At 39.7% G+C, this 18,793-nt stretch overlaps 1 protein-coding gene across 2 annotated transcripts in view; it reads right to left on the bottom strand.

The window, feature by feature from the left end:
• mapkapk5 (MAPK activated protein kinase 5) overlaps positions 1-18,132 on the bottom strand; it is a 29,031-nt gene extending 10,899 nt beyond the window's left edge. The window contains exons 1-10 of one of the 2 annotated variants that reach the window (XM_062025570.1): positions 17,503-18,132; positions 17,262-17,420; positions 7,940-8,013; positions 4,978-5,053; positions 3,194-3,291; positions 3,000-3,108; positions 1,442-1,531; positions 1,263-1,358; positions 1,125-1,205; positions 864-1,051 (exon numbers count right to left, since the gene is read on the bottom strand). In XM_062025570.1, the coding sequence (XP_061881554.1) occupies positions 864-1,051; positions 1,125-1,205; positions 1,263-1,358; positions 1,442-1,531; positions 3,000-3,108; positions 3,194-3,291; positions 4,978-5,053; positions 7,940-8,013; positions 17,262-17,297 (848 nt within the window). In that variant the 5' untranslated portion in view covers positions 17,298-17,420; positions 17,503-18,132. Of the gene's footprint in view, positions 1-863; positions 1,052-1,124; positions 1,206-1,262; positions 1,359-1,441; positions 1,532-2,999; positions 3,109-3,193; positions 3,292-4,977; positions 5,054-7,939; positions 8,014-17,261 lie in introns of both variants that reach the window. The other variant, XM_062025569.1, reaches the window with a different exon arrangement.
• Between the last annotated feature and the right edge of the window lie 661 nt (positions 18,133-18,793).

Genomic DNA, 18,793 nt, shown 5'->3' with positions numbered 1-18,793 from the left:
TTAGCGCCGCGGCGAGCATAGCTTTTTCTCTTCTCCCTCTTCGGTGTTTGTCCGGGCTAACCCAGCTGACACATAACCTTAAAAGAATGTTAGCTAATGGTTCTTCAATGGTTAGTTAGAACCACATAACTAACTGTGGAGGGGGGCGTGGCCTGCGGGCCTGCAGCGAAGGGGGGTTGCCAGGATCAGCCTCGAAGTCAGCGACAGGTGCGTAGATGGCCCACCTGGGCCTTGTTATCTAATCACCTGTCACTCTGTATAAGCAGCAACCAGGAGGAGAGACGTTGTTGAAGATGGAGCAAGAGCGCGAGCGAGAGAGACAAGAAACACTTGCTGGAAAGCAACCCACCGACATATTGCAAAATAAAACTGTATTTTAAACCATGAAACGGGCTCGCCTGGAGATGCTTGGTGGTCAAGAGGACCCACTGGAAGAGAGCTTCCACACTAAACGTTTAGAGAACAATAGCATTAACGCCGCATTTTAGGACTGACTGTATTACTTTATTTAACATACATAAATAATCGATGTTTAGACTTTTGTTCATTGATTTTATTAATCGCACACGTTCTAATCTTGATGCATCGGAGAATCGATTATTTTTCCCACCTCTAATTGAGACATGCCACTAATAGTGGTTCAACGGAACATATTCAACAAATAAATGTGTACATTTGTCACAATTAGAAAGTAAACTTAGTAAAAGATGCCATTTTCTCATGGCTGTCAGGATTTTGGCGGATTTTTAATGTGGACCCCCTTAAAGCATCCACCTTAAAGTGACATACAGCAGCTTTAAGGTGGACATTACAAGTTCCGCTGTTGGCATAAATAGAAAAAAAAGAAAGATATGTCAACCTACTTGCGCACAATGTCCTTAGCCATCTCTGAGATCTGACTCCACTCGTCTTCAGGGAAGTCAAAGCTGCCCATCATGATCTTCTTCCTCATGTCCTTAGGAATGGTGCGACTGTGATGCTTGGAGTAGAACGGAGGATAGCCGCATAGCATCACATAGATGATGACGCCTAGCGACCACAAGTCACAGCTCTGAAAAAAAAGAAAAAGGGGTTTATTAAAGACTTATAGGTTAATTAAAGCGGAGAGAAGGTTTGGGTATCACCTTGTTGTAAGTATAAGGTGTGGGTGAGGTAGGTATGATTCCAGACTTTTCTTTCTGGTGTCTTCTTTGAGCCTCAAGTACCTGCAGCAACAGCAGGTTTAGTGTATCAGTTGAATTGGTTTTCAGTGCTTTTCCTACCTGAGGTGCTACGTAGTAAGGAGTGAACTGCGGGGTCATCAGGTCCCCTTGATCAATTTTGGCAAAGCCAAAGTCACACAACTTCACGGGAGCATCCTAAGGCAAAGCAATCAGCGAGAAAAAGCCATTAGTTCATGGACTATAGATGGAAAATGATGTGAGCACATTCCTCTTATTACCAGAGAGTTATCCTTGAAGAGAAGGTTCTCTGGCTTCAAGTCCCGATGTGCAATATTTAGGGAGTGACAGTGTTCCAAGGCTTGACTGATCTGGAAAGAATGATGCTGTTATTTACATGTGTGTCCAAACAACAGTTTCTAATTTAGTTTTAGTCATGGCTATTTGACAAAAATGGCTTTTAGTATAAGTCATACTTTAGTCATCTAAATTGATTTAGTTTTAATCTTTCGTTTTAGTCAACTAAATCTCACAACATTTTTGTCAGCTAAAATCACAGTACATTTTGTCGACTTTATCCATCCATCCATTTTGTACCGCTTATTCCCTTCGGGGTCGCGAGGGGCGCTGGAGCCTATCTCAGCTACAATCGGGCGGAAGGCGGGGTACACCCTGGACAAGTCGCCACCTCATCGCAGGGCCAACACAGATAGACAGACAACATTCACACTCACATTCACACACTAGGGCCAATTTAGTGTTGCCTAGACCTCTTCTATTTCTCCCAGGCGATTACGATGTGGGACTTTAAATACCGTACATACAGTAATGTTTCGGCGAGGAAAAATCCAACTTCTTTATCTTACAAACAAAAGCATCTGATTGGGTCTGTCTCGTAACTCACTCATGCGCTGATTAAGAGGTGTGATTAGATACATTCCAAATTTGTCCTACCCACCTACAAGACAAAATTAAATATGTTTGGATTTGTTTCTGTCAACATTTTTGTCTTATTTTTTGTTGACTAAAATTTCAGTTAATTTCGTCGTCTTAGTCAACATGCATTTGTTATTTGTAGTTGTTGTCTCAATTTAGTCAAGGGAAAATGGTTTGACGTTAAATTAGATGAAAATTATTAGTCAATGAAATTAACACTGCAAGCAACATGTGTTCTACTGATTAAAGGTGGCATAAGCTGTTGAATCCAAGCATTGTGTCGCTAATGATACTGAGAGACTGCAAAACCTTCTGTAACACAGGCACCAAAAATGTTCAACATACTAAACCAGGGGTCGGGAACCTTTTTTGGCTGAGAGAGCCCATCCATCCATACATTTTCTACCGCTTTTTCTTCATATTTTAAAATGTATTTCCGTGCGAGCCATATAATATTTTTTAACACTGAATAACTAAATGCGTGCATTTTTAAGTAAGAAATGTTTAGACTATAATAAGTATCTTATTCTTTTTAATAACATTGTTATTCTGAAGCTAACCAATAATAAATAAAATACTTCTTACCATTAATGCAACTTCTTGAACAGGTGCGGTAGAAACAGATGGATGGATTAAAATGCATGAGACTGTTTTATATTTTGAACGTTATTTTTAACACTGTGTTTACCAGCGGAATTATTCATTACTTATCGTGTTAAGCAATGTCAGCTAAGATTTATCTGAGAGCCAGATGCAGTCATCAAAAGAGCCCCATCTGGCTCGAGAGCCATAGGGTCCCTACCCCTGTACTAAACCATGCTCGCAAACTACGCTGGTGAGGAATAATGACAGAAAAAGCCCAATATACCAAGCGTTTTGTGTGCATTTACTTTCATCACAAACCTGCTTTGTGACCTGGCTCGCCATCTTTTCAGTGAAGTGCCTGTGCTGACTGATTCTATGGAAGAGTTCACCGCCCTCCATCATCTCCATGACAATCAAAAGCCTGGCTCTTGAAGGAAAAAAAACAAAAATAAAGCAGCATGAATATACAGTGCATAAAGGCCGTGGGTGATTGAATGGACAAACCAATTCACCTGGGACTGGACTCATGTGGGAACTGAACACTGTTGGCATAAACGTCCAAGATTCGCACTATATTTGGGTGGTTGGCACACATCATATGGAGGCGCACCTACATGCAGAAACAGTAGACCAATGTAACAGAACTGCAACACTGCTAAGCTTGTGGTGGTAAATATATGTACTTCATAGAATGTAGTTTAATCTTAATGTGTTCTCATACTAGTTTAGTAGGACAGCGTTACTTTCAAAACGGAATGAGCAATTTCATTTGTTTTCCAAGTACCACACAATGCAATTTAAAAAAAGCTAAGCATGCCTCTTCGTATGATAATTTAATCCTCAGCACGATGTACGATCAGTAATTCAAAAACAATGATAAAAGTATGATAATTTGTCAAATTCAATACAGGGCTAATGGCCAACAGAAACAGGATATATCCTGCACTGCGCCTGATGTTGTGCATTATTTCACCTGCCCCTTTACAACCAAGTGGTGGCACTATTCTATTTAGTTTATTTTTTCAAAAGTAATATAAGACCATATTTTTCCCTCTAAAAAAGTACCAATTTGTTCTCAAATAACACGAAAGAAATGTCTCAAAAGGTTTGACATTTTAGCAGAGTTGTGATGCCATTATTAAAAATTAAGGTGATCAACAAAGCAGAGTCGACAAACTGTTCAGTGGCTACGATGTACAATTGTTTTAAAAGTTTTTTTCTATCCAAAAAAAGGGATTGTCTTTTACAGTACTAAATATAAAATAGAATTACGTAAACAATACGAAGAAAATGTAAAAACATTTTGCAAAATGGTATCAGAGTCTGCAATGTGCCTATAGATGGATAGTGATAGATATTATTCATGCATGCATATAAAGTAAGCATATACAGATTCACTTTTTTTTTTAATAAATACACACATGCATACACACATTTATGGCTATTATAAAATACATAAAAACATTGGCCGAAACAACCACCTGAATTGGTTGGTGACCCTGTTTTCCATGAATTGCTTTCTCTCTTACTTCAATTCAATAGATACATTTTCTGGAGGTTTAAGTCTTTTGAAAAAATATACTGTTTAAAAACAGAGCCTTGTGATTTTTAAGTGAGATATTATTATATGTATACTTCAAGCTCTTTCATGAGAGTTTTCATGTTGACTGTGTTAGGAAGCAGGAGAAGAGTGCCTAGATGTGACTTGTGTGACGTTTGCGCTTCTTGTCATTGCAAATATTAAAATAACACTGCTATTTATTCTGAAAAACATTTTTTGACGAGTGATGTCATTAAGCCCTTCATCTTGACCAAATCTCTCCAAACTTGTCTAAAACGTTTGTGCCATGTTTGTGCTGTTAAATAAAATATTTTAACTAATATTTTAACATAGCACAAACTTGTAGAGATAAAATGTTAATAACATTAATACCCTAATAGTTAAAACATTTGTTGACAGCACAAACCAGCACAAACATTTTAGACAAGTTTGGAAAGATTTTGATAAAGTGGCTGGATGACATCACTCGTCAAAAAATTATTTTAGAATAACTTAAAAACTAACGGCACAAACAAATGGCAGTGTTATTTTAATATTTGCAATGACAAGGGGGGGGGCAACTTCACAGTGTAGTGTTCAGCAATGCTCAAAACTAAAAAAGCACAAGTGTGAAACTACAGAACAAATAAAAAAGAAGAATAACAAAAAGCAAAAGGGGCAACAAAGCACAGAAATAAAGCCCATGACAGTACACAAAAGGCATTGATCCAACAGATAGTTGTGATTTTTTCAAACCTCATTCCTGGCTTTTGGACGATCAATGAGGATCTTCAGGGCTAAGCGTTCCTGAGATGATTTTTTCACACAAACCCTTAATAAGGACAAAATACAAAAGGAAAAAAGTGCTGTCATCTCAAGTTATGTTCGCCTCATCTGAGGCATAACAAAGTAAGTACAATAACTTCAACAGGGTGCAGAATGCTATCAACTTGATGCTCCATCGGGATCTTGAATTACAAAAACATGCAATTTAGTTTTTAAATGACAATTTATTTTTATGTAATGAGCTGCATCACAAACAGAGGCCATATACTCAAGGAGGCATGCTGCGGTGTCGTTAGCATAACGGCGGACACGTCCTCCTCACCTCACCCTCCAGCGAGGTTTGCAGACTATCATCATTCAACAGTTCAAATAAGAAGCAATTGCATTATTTATTTTCTTTTTTACTTGTCTTTATTACATGCATGATAACTTTCAGAGACAAAATACAAACACCGTATAGTGTCAGCATTAGTTAGGTATCGGTAAGTGAAGCATCTTGGACATGTAAGTCTCATAAAATGACACTATATCGCAGATACACTATTGCAACATTGGCACGTAGTACTGTTAGATAATTTATTAAAGTTTCCAAAAATGTCCAGTCCTCCTTATCTAAGCCACGGGGAACTAAATATCAACCTTAAACAACAACCACTGAGCCTTGAAAGGCTTCTAAGAATACAGTACATTTGCTTGCGAAGCATTACAGCAAGAGAACATTCTGCCTTGGCCAAAGTTCACCAACTGCGAGGGAGCAGTGAATCACAGAGCTCTGCACAGATGGAGGGGCTTGTTGAGCAACATGAATGTTCTATTAGGAATTAATCAGAAAAGTGCAGGAGACCTCTAATGCTCAAGTTCTTATGAATCACACGGCCAACTTCCCAAACAAAGAGCCGAGAGACGGAGTGACTAAGTGGTGATCAAACCGGAGACAGTGCAGTCTGAATCATCGACTTCATGAGTATGTCAATATGTCACGCAGATGAGTTGAGTTTCTTGCATCCTGTGGCCAAAACCGACCATTTAACGGAATGACAGTTTCTTACTTACAATAAAAGTACACGTCTGTACATGCAAGGATAAAAAGCTTTGGTTTTTTCAATTGTTCATTAAATCTTTACTGTGGAGGAAGCAGACCTTTAATGAAGAACATAAAATAAAATACTAAATCATAAAAAGGACTACAAAAGTTTATTTTACTCAACTACAGGATCTATACACTGTGAGTAATGCGTTTGGAGGCTTGTTTTGAACTAACCTAATTATACTTTAAGAATCACGTGTATACACCGATTAACCACACAATTCACTTTGACTGTACATGCTTCTTTACTTAACCATGGATGGTTGTTATACGGTTAGTGATCTGTGCCCTCATGTAAGAAGCTTGCTTCTGCACAAAAACCTAGTGTACGCCGTCTTTCAAGGCAAAGAGGAGATTTATCAAAACTGACATGGAAATTTGCATAAGCCAAATTCATGGCTGACGTACGTACATTTCTACAGGCTGTGGATAATTTACTACACAGAGGTGATGCTGGGTACTGTAACACACAAATAAGTGCCAACTTTTAATCCACAGACTGATTAATGTGCTTATTAGAGACATATGAACCCAACAGGAGGCTAGAGCCTATCCATATAACATCATATTAAGATAAAATTATAATCTGTCTTATGTGAGCAGGATGTATAAACATATATTTTTATAAATTGCACAAATTAAATTTATATTGAGGGGTAATCAGAGTCACCCTTCTCATCTAAAGTTTTACGTATCGTAGCGACTATCTTCTCAAACCGGGTGCAACACTAATTTGCCCGAGTCAGTTTTGCACACGCACGTCTATCTTCTTCTTCACTTTCTTCCTGACACGACCATTACTTTTTTGTTTTTGCTCTGCAGTTCAATCAAAACATGAGAAAGATATGAGAAAGCCACATATGTTTTTACAGGAATTTTATTATGTGTGCATGTGTGTGGTAGAGAGAGAGAGAGAGAGAGAGAGAGAAAAAAAAAGGGGGGGGGGGGTTGGACTGTTTGAACTTGCGATTATGCAATGAAAACGGTCCAGTACTGTTCTGTTGTTTTTTTTAAATGTTTTTAAATGTAAAGCACTTTGTGCTGCATTCATATGTATGAAAAGTGCTATACAAATAAAGTTTGATTTATTGTTTGGTTGATGTGCCTCCTACTGACTTGTGATTGGTCAGACCGTGCCAGGCTCAAGCACATGGTTACTTTTGATATGATTTGCATATTTATAAAGGGTATTGGCCTGGGCGTGCCAAGCCATACAAACATCTGGGACCAATTTTAAGTTGATTACCATGGAAAAAATAAATGGGAATTGACTTTGTGAGAGCGCACATTTTAATACATCTGAAGTTTTGCTAGCGTATGTAGTTTTCTGTATTCGAACGTACGTCTGTTTTAAGTAGGAACGCCACGCAATTTCAATTCGATGAGGCCCCCAGGTTAATGCATAGGTCTGTGCAAAAATTAGTGAGGAGACACTGACTGGTGTGCTCACTGGCATATTTCACTTCAAAATGCACCCAGACTGGACTTTATATAAAACTGTTACTCGGTTTTGAGCAAATGACATACATTCAAGTTAGACATTTAAAAAAAAATGTTCCTGGATGACATTCCATCAATAAAATTGCATCTGTGTCCAAATATTGGTGTCTTACTTTAAGTTAATTCAAACTATGAAAGCAAATTATAACCTGTGATTAATCATGATTAATCCAAATTCAAAAGTATGAACAATCTGATTTTAAAAGGTAATCATTTGACAGCACTAATAGTATAATATAATATTTATACCTTAGTGCTAGAGAAGAGTATAAAGACAAAAAAGGGATTAAGCGGTAGAAAATGGATGGATGGATGGATAAAAAAGCTAACACCAGTCACACTCACCTCACAGGGCCACTGATGCCAGCTCCCAGTTTTTGTGTCCAATTTATGCTGTATTCATCTAGAATGGATGTCTCCTGCATTGATGATATGGGTATTAGCCAAATACAGTCACATAATTTTAAGACAGAGAATTTAATCTTTCACATTTGTGTTAGATTTGACCAGACTTTATTCAATCACTTATGGTTGCTAAGCAAGTTGTGCCACGGCTTTGTCACCTCCTTTCTATTCTACAATAAATTGTCTATGCTGATGGCTCAAGTGGACACTATGTATGTATTCCAGTTCTAAGGGGCAGTCAACCCACCATTAAGCACATTTTGACCTAGTTGTGAAAGCAAGAGGCCTGGGTACCTAAGAGACTGCTGACTTAGATACCAGGCTAGTGACACTTGGAAAGTAGCTGGTTGGGAAGGAATCGCAAAGCCAGGGTGTAATGAAATGTGAGCAAGGAGAATTGTTGGTTTGATTGTGCTATGGAGCTAATAGCATATGAGAGAATGCAAAGACTAAAACCAAACATGATACACATTAATATACATACGTAAGTTTTTTTCGTAGCTATGTTTCTAATAGGAAATAAATACAGATGGTCCTCAGTTTATGACGTTACATGTTATGACATTTTGTGGTTACAAAAAACACATTTTGGGCTGTATACGCAAGACTTGCTAAAAAACAAGTAACAGTGTGCACAGCAGAAGTGCAAAAATTGCAGTATGTACCTCGCTTATTAGTTAAAGGGGCTGTTTGTGACCGTCACATGGCTGCCTAGAAAGTGCTAACTTTCCAATTTGTTGTAAGGACTATATCCCACCCTTTTTTGGCTTTTAGCATGTAAACTACGCCCTATGCACAAGCTTTGTTCGTTGTCACCTATTGATAGTGATTTGTCAACATTTTGCTAACATTGGCTATCATTAAATGTATAGCTTATCACAGGTCTATTTAACTGGTGACCTGGCAGCCCGGGAATGACATCAGAACGGCCCCTGAGTTCCAGTTCAAAAACTTGGAAAAGACTAGCATTTTTGTAGCAGTTTTCTAAAAACAGTAGAGCGTTGTCATGCAACAGCCCTTTGAGACACTTGTGATTTAGGGCTATATAAATAAACATTGATTGATTGATTGAATGATCATTAACTAGCTTTTTTGCAGCAGGTTCTTAAAAACAGCAGACTCTCAGTAATGTACAAAATAATGATAATAGTGGAGAACATGAAATAACATAGATGACTAGCTCTGGCCTATCATAACAACAATATTACTGTAAATTGGATAGATGTTAGTTGCTTTTCTGGGACCCTTTTTGTGTATGTCCATGCGCTCCCTGCAACAACGCCAAACTAAATGCCACACTAAATTATATTGAATATAATTAGTAACTGTAAATATAGACATTTTGAAAACATATATACTGAACAAAAATACAAACGCAACACTTTTGTTTTTGCTCCCATTTTTCATGAGTTGAACACAAAGATCTAAAACTTTTACTATATACACAAAAGACCAATTCCTCTCAGATATTGTTCACAAATCTGTCTAAAACTGTGTTAGTAAGCATTTCTTCTTTGTCAAGATAATCCATCCCACCCCAAGTGATGTGGCATACCAAGATGCTGATTAAACAGCATGATTATATTGCACAGATGTGCCTTAGAAGGCCACTCTGTAATGTGCAATTTTGCTTTATTGGGGATCTGGGGGGCTCACAAAAGCAGTCAGTATCTGGTGTAACCACCCCTGACCACAACATGCCTCACGCAGTGCAACACATCTCCTTCGTATAGAGTTTATCAGGTTGTAGATTGTGGCCTGTGGAATGTTGGTCCACTCCTCAATGGCAGTGCGAAGTTGCTGAATATTGGCAGGAACTGGAACACACGGTCGTATACGTCGATCCGCAGCATCCCAAACATACTCAATGGCTGACATGTCCAATGAGTAAGCTGGCCATGTAAGAACTGGGATGTTTTCAGCTTTTAGGAATTGTGGACAGATCCTTGCAACATGGGACCGTGCTTTGATATGTTGCAACATGAGGTTATGGGCTCGGGTGAATTGCACAACAATGGGCCACAGGATCTCGTCACGGTATCTCTGTGCATTCAAAATGCCATCAATAAAGTGCACTTGTGTTTGTTGTCCATAACATACGCCCATACTAGAACCCTAACCCCACCATCAGCTACTCGATTCACAACGTTGAGATCAGCAGACTGCTCTTCCACACCACACCACACACACCATATGCCCTGAACAGTGAAAACCGGGATTAGTCAATGAAGGGAACACCTCTCCAACGTGTCAGACACCATCGAATCTGAGCATTTGCCCACTCAAGTCAGTTAGGATGACGCACTGCAGTCAGGTCAGGATTCCGATGAGGACGAGGAGCATGCATCAGAGATGGTTTCTCACGGTTTGTGCAGAAATTATTTGGTTATGCAAACCAATTGTTGCAGCAGCTGTCCAGGTGGCTGGTCTGTGAATGTGGAGGTCCTGGACTGGTGTGGTTACACGTGGTCTGCAGTTATGAGGCTGGTTGGATGTACTGTCAAATTATTTGAAACACCTTTGGAGACGGTTTATGGTAGAGAAATGTACATTCAATTCACAGGCAACAGCTCTGGTGGACATTACTGCAGTCAGCATGCAAACTACGCGCTCCCTCAAAACTTGCAACATCTGTGGCATTGTGCTTTGTGATAAAACTGCACATTTCAGAGTGGCCTTTTATTGTGGGCAGCCTAAAGCACACCTGTGCAATAATCATGCTGTTTAATATGCATATTGATATGCCACACCTGTGAGGTGGGATGAATTATATTGGCAAAGAAGAAATGCTCACTAACACAGATTTAGACAGATTTGTGAACAATATTTGAGAGGAATAGGTACCGTAATTTCCGGACTATAAGCCGCACCTGACTATAAGCCGCACCAGCTAAATTTAGGGGAAAATACAGATTGCTCCATATATAAGCCGCACCCGACTATAAGCCGCAGGGTTTTGATGTGTAATTAGCGTAGTATATAGGGGTTCCTGCTACCACGGAGGGGATTGTCGGGACAGAGATGACTGTTTGTTATTTATTAACAATAAATCTTTCAATCATTCAATCAAACTTTCACATCTTTGACATGGCGAACAGCATTCGTGCAGAGTACAAATAATACAACGGTGCAAAGTAATACAAAGTGCTCGCCTGTACGTTATCAAAATAACCAGCCTACCGGTATATGAAAAGTCAGTCTTTAATCATTGTGTCATCGTCTTCCTCCTGTGTACTAAAACCACCGAAATCCTCTTCGTCGGTGTCGGAGAAGAACAGGCCGTATATAAGCCGCACCCTTGTATAAGCCGCAGGGACCAGAACGAGGGGAAAAAGTAGCGGCTTATAGTCCGGAAATTACGGTATTTTGTGTATGTAGTAAAAGTTGTAGATCTTTGAGTCTGTTAAACTCATGAAAGATGGGAGCAAAAACAAAAGTGTTGCGTTTATATTTTTGTTTAGTGCATGTTCTGTTAAACCACTAACAGTAACATAAGCATACTTTTTGGTTTGAAAAGTTGAACTTTCAGCAAGATGCAAACAGCCCATTTTACTTTCAGCACTACAGTATGTCTCCTAAGTGTAATTTGCATAACTGGCAATAAGGCATATGGATGTCATTTTTTGGACGTTGTGGGAAAGACAAAAGGTGAGAAAAAATACGAAAAGCAAAAACAATGCTGAGTGTTTAGAAAATACAGATTACATGTATTGTGTATTAATAAGCAAGTGAAGTGAAGTGAAGTGAATTACATTTATATAGCGCTTTTTCTCAAGTGACTCAAAGCGCTTTACATTGTGAAACCCAATATCTAAGTTACATTTAAATCAGTGTGGGTGGCACTGGGAGCAGGTGGGTAAAGTGTCTTGCCCAAGGACACAACGGCAGTGACTAGGATGGCGGAAGCGGGAATTGAACCTGCAACCCTCAAGTTGCTGGCACGGCCACTCTACCAACCGAGCTATACCGCCCCAGTCAGTGCTACCTGTAGGTGCTTTTATACATACAGGCACAAATCTTAAACTCCAGTAAAAGACTTGTATTATTACTACCTTCATTCTTTTATTAATACACTGCATTAGCGTGTTACAGAGTACTATGTCTCTCCCTTGCAGCCGAATAAGGTAACCAAATCATTAGACGCAGCTGTCAGTATGATGCAGTGGCCTTCTGCAGTTCTACACCATTGCAAACTACACCCACAAAAGAGCACAATTACTCATACTCTACATATTGAAAATGTCAATCAAAATATAAATAAATATAATGAGCCTTTATTATGGACATAGATTGGGACTAACACACACGATTAAGCCCAGAATATCAACAGCAAGTGCATACTCTACATCACATATGTCAGAGTCAAGGCCCGCGGGCCATATCCGGCCCGCGAGAAGGTTTTTTACGGCCCTTGGGATGATCTTGATTTATTATTAGAACCGGCCCGCAGACCGCAGATTTTTTTTTCTTTTTTTTTTTTTTTTAGACCGCAGATCTTTTACACGCACCAAGCGGATGCCGGTCCAAGGTTCCGAAAGGGGGCGAGCGGCCCGCCGGGACGCGCCTGCCGGCCGAAGGGCTGCAGCCCGGCCGTCAGTCGCGGAGCCCGCCGTGCCACGCGCGCCAAGGGGGCGGGCCGAAACCCGGCCCCGAGGCCCTGAGACTTCTGCTTTGTTTCCCCAAACCGCGCGTCACCGCCGGGCCCGCACCACCGTCGGGCTGCAGCCCGAGCGTCGGTGGCGGAACCCGTCATGTGCCGCGCGCGCCAAGCGGAGCGGGGGGGTCAAGCGGGCCGAAACCCGCAGGCCACCCCCTCACCACGAGGCCCTGAGACTTCTGCGTTTGACCCCTACGCGCGGCCCGTCGGGACGCGCCCGCCGTCAAGCCACGAGGGCCAGCCGTCGGGTCGCGGAGCCCGCCGTGCCACGCGCGCCAAGGGGCGGGCCGAAACCAGCGGGGGGTTTCGGGCACCCAACTCGCCTCCCTCCCACGGAGGGAGGAGGGGGGTTTAATGTGAACATTACTGTGCAATCACATATTTAGAGTTTTTACTCAATTCAAGTTTAAAAGTTAAAGTTTAATATTTGTTTTCACTGCATGTTACTTCTCCTTAAACAAAGTGTTGTTTTTGATTTATAGATTTTTGCACTTTATTTTATTGTATTTCAATTTAATTATATTTTAAAAATATTTCAGTTGAGTGGATGATAGAAAATTGCTATTATTGTTTTTTTCTTTGAAGTAAATTTAGCCCACTTTTGCTAAAATAGAAAATATAGGCTACTGATGGTGCCTTGAATACCGGTTTCTTTCATTTAATGTTCATGTTATGGGGATTTTTATATAAAGGAAATTTGTCTTTTGTGTCTGTTGAAAATTAAAGATTACTGACAGAGCCATAAGAAAATATTGCTTTATTTATCTGATCATATTGGAATATATTTGTTAGGTTTTCAGTAGGTTCAATTAGGTTCACTAGACTATATGCGTCATTTAAAAATGTTTCAATGAACATTCGAACAGTCCGGCCCTCGGCTTGTAGCTAAATTTTTTATTTGGCCCTCCGTCCATTTGACTTTGACACCCCTGCTCTACATGGAGCAGGCTATAAACAGAGCAGTAGCAGTGTACCTGGTAAAAGCACACAATTAATACATACAATACTAACTAAATATATAGTATGTACAGTCGTGGTCAAAAGTTTACATACACTTGTAAAGAACATAATGTCATGGCTTTCTTGAGTTTCCAATAATTTCTACAACTGTTATTTTTTTGTGATAGAGTGATTGGAGCACATATTTGTTGGTCACAAAAAACATTCATGAAGTTTGGTTCTTGTATGAATTTATTATGGGTCTACTGAAAAGGTGACCAAATCTGCTGGGTCAAAAGTATACATACAGCAATGTTAATATTTGGTTACATGTCCTTTGGCAAGTTTCACTGCAATAATGCGCTTTTGGTAGCTGACCACAGAACTTTCCTCCAGAAGGTCTTATCTTTGTCCATGTGATGGCAGATGAAACACAAATTGAGCCTTTTGGCCACAATACCCAGCAATATTTTTGGAGGAGAAAAGGTGAGGCCTTTAATCCCAGGAACACCATTGCTACCGTCAAGCATGGTGTTGGTAGTTTTATGCTCTGGGCCTGTTTTGTTGCCAATGGAACTGGTGCTTTACAGAGAGTAAATGGGATAATGAAAAAGGAGGATTACCTCTAAATTCTTCAGGACAACCTAAAATCATCAGCCCGGAAGTTGTGTCTTGGGTGCAGTTGGGTGTTCCAACAGGACAATGACCCCAAACACACATCAAAAGTGGTACAAAAATGGCTAAATCAGTCTAGAATTAAGGTTTTAGAATGGCCTTCCCAAAGTCCTGACTTAAATGTGTGGACAATGCTGAAGAAACAAAAAGAAACCAACACATTTAGCTGAACTGCACCACTTTTGTCAAGAGGAGTGGTCAGAAATTCAACCAGAAGCTTGCCAGAAGCTTGTGGATGGCTACCAAAAGTGCCTTATTGTAGTGAAAGTTGCCAAGGGACATGTAACCAAATATTAACATTGCTGTATGTAGGGCTGGGCGATATATCGATATACTCGATATATCGCGGGTTTGTCTCTGTGCGATATAGAAAATGACTATATCGTGATATTCGAGTATATGTTCTCACGCAGTTGCTTTTAGCTGCATGCGTTTCCCACTCTTTCTTGTCGCTCCTTCTCACAGAGACATAAACAAGTGCACCTTCTTACATACTTCACGCGTGCGACGTCACACGCCCTCCCTGAGCAGAGAGGTAGCTACATGGGCAACATTAGCTGTGATGCTAACGGTGAGGTACGAGTGGTAATACGAGAGAAAGAAGGTGCCAATCTGGTAACAAATAGAGGAAGAATTAATTCCCAAGAAAAACAGCACAGGGTGCATTGTCTGGCGGTGGTTTGGCTTCAAGCGGGAAGATGTTGAACAATTATGCGGCAAAAGCGTTGTTACAAAAAGTAGCAGCGCTGCTATTTGATTTCCTATTATGCAGCTCATTTTTATTTGACATTTATTAAAATATCTTGTGTGACATCATGCACAAAAGTGCACTTTATTTGTTTTAAACTATTGTAGTGGCGGTCTGTACAAAAAGTTCACTTTAATTTAGTTTCGTTTTGATATGTCATCTTAGTGACATCATGCACAAAAGTGCACTAATAGCTTGTTTTAAAACAGACCTGGGCATTCTGCGGCCCGCATCCAGCCCTTTGTGCGTCCCTGTCCGGCCCGCGTGAGGCCAATTATAAATTACGAAATACATTTTAAAAAGTGTCTATGTCGAGTGTGCAATACAACGGTGCTGCTTTTGTTTTGAAAATCGATATTTGTATTACTTCCGTGTGGACAGTGAATGTGAACAGCTGCAATCACAAATTACAAAATGAGGTTGAAAAAACATCTATGTCGTTCGCGCAATACAACTGTGCTGCTTTTATTTTGAAAAGTATTATTTATGGGCGTATGTCCGTGTGTAACCTGCGAGTGAAGGTGCACATGCAGCGACAAGTGATGCATGGTTTACACCCGAGACGCTAAGAAGAGAAAACTTGATGACGAATGGCATGTTTTCTACAAGACATGGACTGCCAAGCAACGTTCCCTCTAAGGTGCGCGCCTGCGCAATTGCGCACTGCTCAAGCGTCCGCTGCGCACAGCAAATATATGCCGCGCACCAAATCAAATCCCATCTGAATTCTAAACAAAATAAACATATTTATTCTATGTAATTTTGCAATGCAACTTTGAGTGACAGTGACAACAAGCGGCCCTAACGGTGTTCGTCAACACCGTTCAATTATTGTAACGTCTATCGAGATGCTTCGAGGACAGGAATTATATCGATCACTTTATTGAGCAAAACTGTTTATATTCGGACATAACCACACCAAAAACATGAGTAAAACACTTCTATCTCGAAAAACTAGTCATTTTCTGCCGTACAAACCAGGCCAAAACCAACTTGTCATCTGTCACCAACACGCATACCACTAAACCACTGGCGCGTTTACGGCCACACAAAAAGTCGGACAACTCAAATACCACACAAAGTTACACTATGACTCCTCAGTCATACATGTGCTTATTTTACTGTCATTTATTATTAATGTTAATTTATTTATATTAGTCATGGAATGCTGTTACACACACTATGTTGAAGTATTACTATTATTATTAATTATTATTATTATTATTATTATTATTTATCTTACGGTATATATCAAAAATAATATTGAGCAACATTTAATTGAAATATTGTCGATGTGGCCCTCCAGCAGTGCTCGGGTTGCTCATGCGGCCCCCGGTAAAAATTCATTGCCCACCCCTGTTTTAAAATGTCTCTGACAATCTTGCACTTTCTGTTTTGAAATGACATGAATGTTTGTGCCACTGCTTAATAACTGTTTAATAAATACAGTTTTGCTAAATTTACTTAGTTGTGATTTCCCTCTCTGCATGAATCTTTAAAATGAGCATATATTAATGCAGTGTGAACAAGAATATTTTAATGTAGACACATAGGTGGCCCTAGTGTGTGAATGTGAGTGTGAATGTTGTCTGTCTATCTGTGTTGGCCCTGCGATGAGGTGGCGACTTGTCCAGGGTGTACCCCGCCTTCCGCCCGATTGTAGCTGAGATAGGCTCCAGCGCCCCCGCGACCCCGAAGGGAATAAGCGGTAGAAAATGGATGGATGGATGGATGGACATAGGATCATCATACTGCTGTGATTATATGCATCAAGTATTCATTCAAGGCTAAGGCAAAATATTGCGATATATATATCGTGTATCGTGACATGGCCCAAAAATATCGAGCTATTATATAAAAGGCCATATCGCCCAGCCCTAGCTGTATGTATACTTTTGACCCAGCAGATTTGGTCACACTTTCAGTAGACCCATAATAAATTCATAAAAGAACCAAACTTTATGAATGTTTTTTGTGACCAACAAGTATGTGCTCCAATCACTCTATCACAAAAAAATAAGAGCTGTTGAAATTATTGGAAACTCAAGACAGCCATGACATCATGTTCTTTACAAGTGTATGTCAACTTTTAACCACGACTGTATGTGGGTGTTACTGTATCTATATATATATATATATATATATATATTAAAATACATCCTTTGCAGAGGATCTCATTGAAAATGAAACATATTTGCATTCAACACATATACTGTATTACATATTTTTGATTCAAAACGTACCTTGATGAAGTTATCAGCACTGTTATCCTCCGTCATGATGATCCACTTTAGCACAAACGTCACGCAGTTGACAGTGGAAACAAAAAGACTTTATCCTTGACCTTAGAGAAGTCTCACTCCTGCAGCCCCGGGGCAGAACCGGGGCTTGTTACAGGACTACTGATGGAAAGACAAGGCCATGGGTACAACAGAACCACCCGGCTGCAGCGAAGCGGCGTGAAGTCACCCCAAGCCGGCTTACCACCGTGGGGTCTGACACGCTCTTCCTGTCGCCTTGCATCCACCGTAGTGACCATGTAGAGTGCCAAACACCAAATAATATCGCCGTAGGAAATGTAAGGGAACAAGCAAAAACTTTAGCAGGAGGACAGAGGACGAGGGGTGTATTTTTAGTTCGAGCAAGAAGCTAGTTGGCTAAGTAGCTTGTTTGAATGTAGCACCCCATTCATGTAAATTATACACAATACAAGCATCTGTTTAAAAAAAACAAAAAACACTACCGATCGTTGATTTAACCTAAAAGTCACTACTTGTATTGTCCTTGGAAGCTGAAATGAGAGTTTGACACACCGCGGTGGTGAGAATATGAACCCCGGGCAACCTATCACGCTGTCGAACAGCGCTAGCTAGCTAGCTAGCCATCTCAAGTGGCAACTAAGCGAATATCGCCGCAGTTTTAGAAACCGCAAATTATATTAACATCCTTCCACCGGCTAGCGTATAATGCTCCGGTTGCTGTCTGTATAAAAACATGTCGCACAGCGGGGAAATTGGTCAAAGTAGCCAAGACAACGACCTATTATGCTAATCTTGTAGCATCATGAAAGAGGGGCAACCCTACTGTATTGGTGTAGGTACACGATAGCAGTTCAACCACAGCGCCTGATCAAAATGTTACTATTGACCTTTTTAACTGGAATAAAATGCACTATTTTCCTTAGTGTGAACGCAAACGACGTTAGCTATGGTTAGATGCCGTGTGAAAAGTCTAATAAACTCATCAATACAAATATTCTGATAAAAAAATGTATTTAAAAACTTTTTTTTTTACAAATATACACAATAAAAGGGCATTTAGCAGAAAACAATTAGGACAGATTTCATTTAAAACTGACACATTATGTACTGTATTTCTGCAATTTCTTCACTCGAGAGAAACACATTTAAATTGTAATAGTTAATGGGTTTAACTCTCAACATTTTTTTGTGTACAGTGCAAGCTTGATGCAAGTTTATAGAATAGAATAGAATAGAAAGTACTTTATTGATCCCTGGGGGGAAATTCAGCACCACAGTTCGCTCACAATAGGCAATAATAAAAATAAATAATAAAATATATATAATATATTATATATATAATATATAAATAATATAAATATATTCTACATATATTCTACATATATTCTACATTTAAGTGCAGTCAAGGAACATATGCATTATACAGCGTTCATCGTGGAGGTGTATAAAAGGAGGTACAAAATATTGCCTGATAATAATGTTATTTATTAGTATATTATTAATATACTATTACT

The sequence above is a fragment of the Entelurus aequoreus genome, linkage group LG17 (genome assembly GCF_033978785.1).
Source record: "Entelurus aequoreus isolate RoL-2023_Sb linkage group LG17, RoL_Eaeq_v1.1, whole genome shotgun sequence".
NCBI lineage: Eukaryota > Metazoa > Chordata > Actinopteri > Syngnathiformes > Syngnathidae > Entelurus > Entelurus aequoreus.
This window is presented reverse-complemented; position numbering and strand designations above follow the sequence as displayed.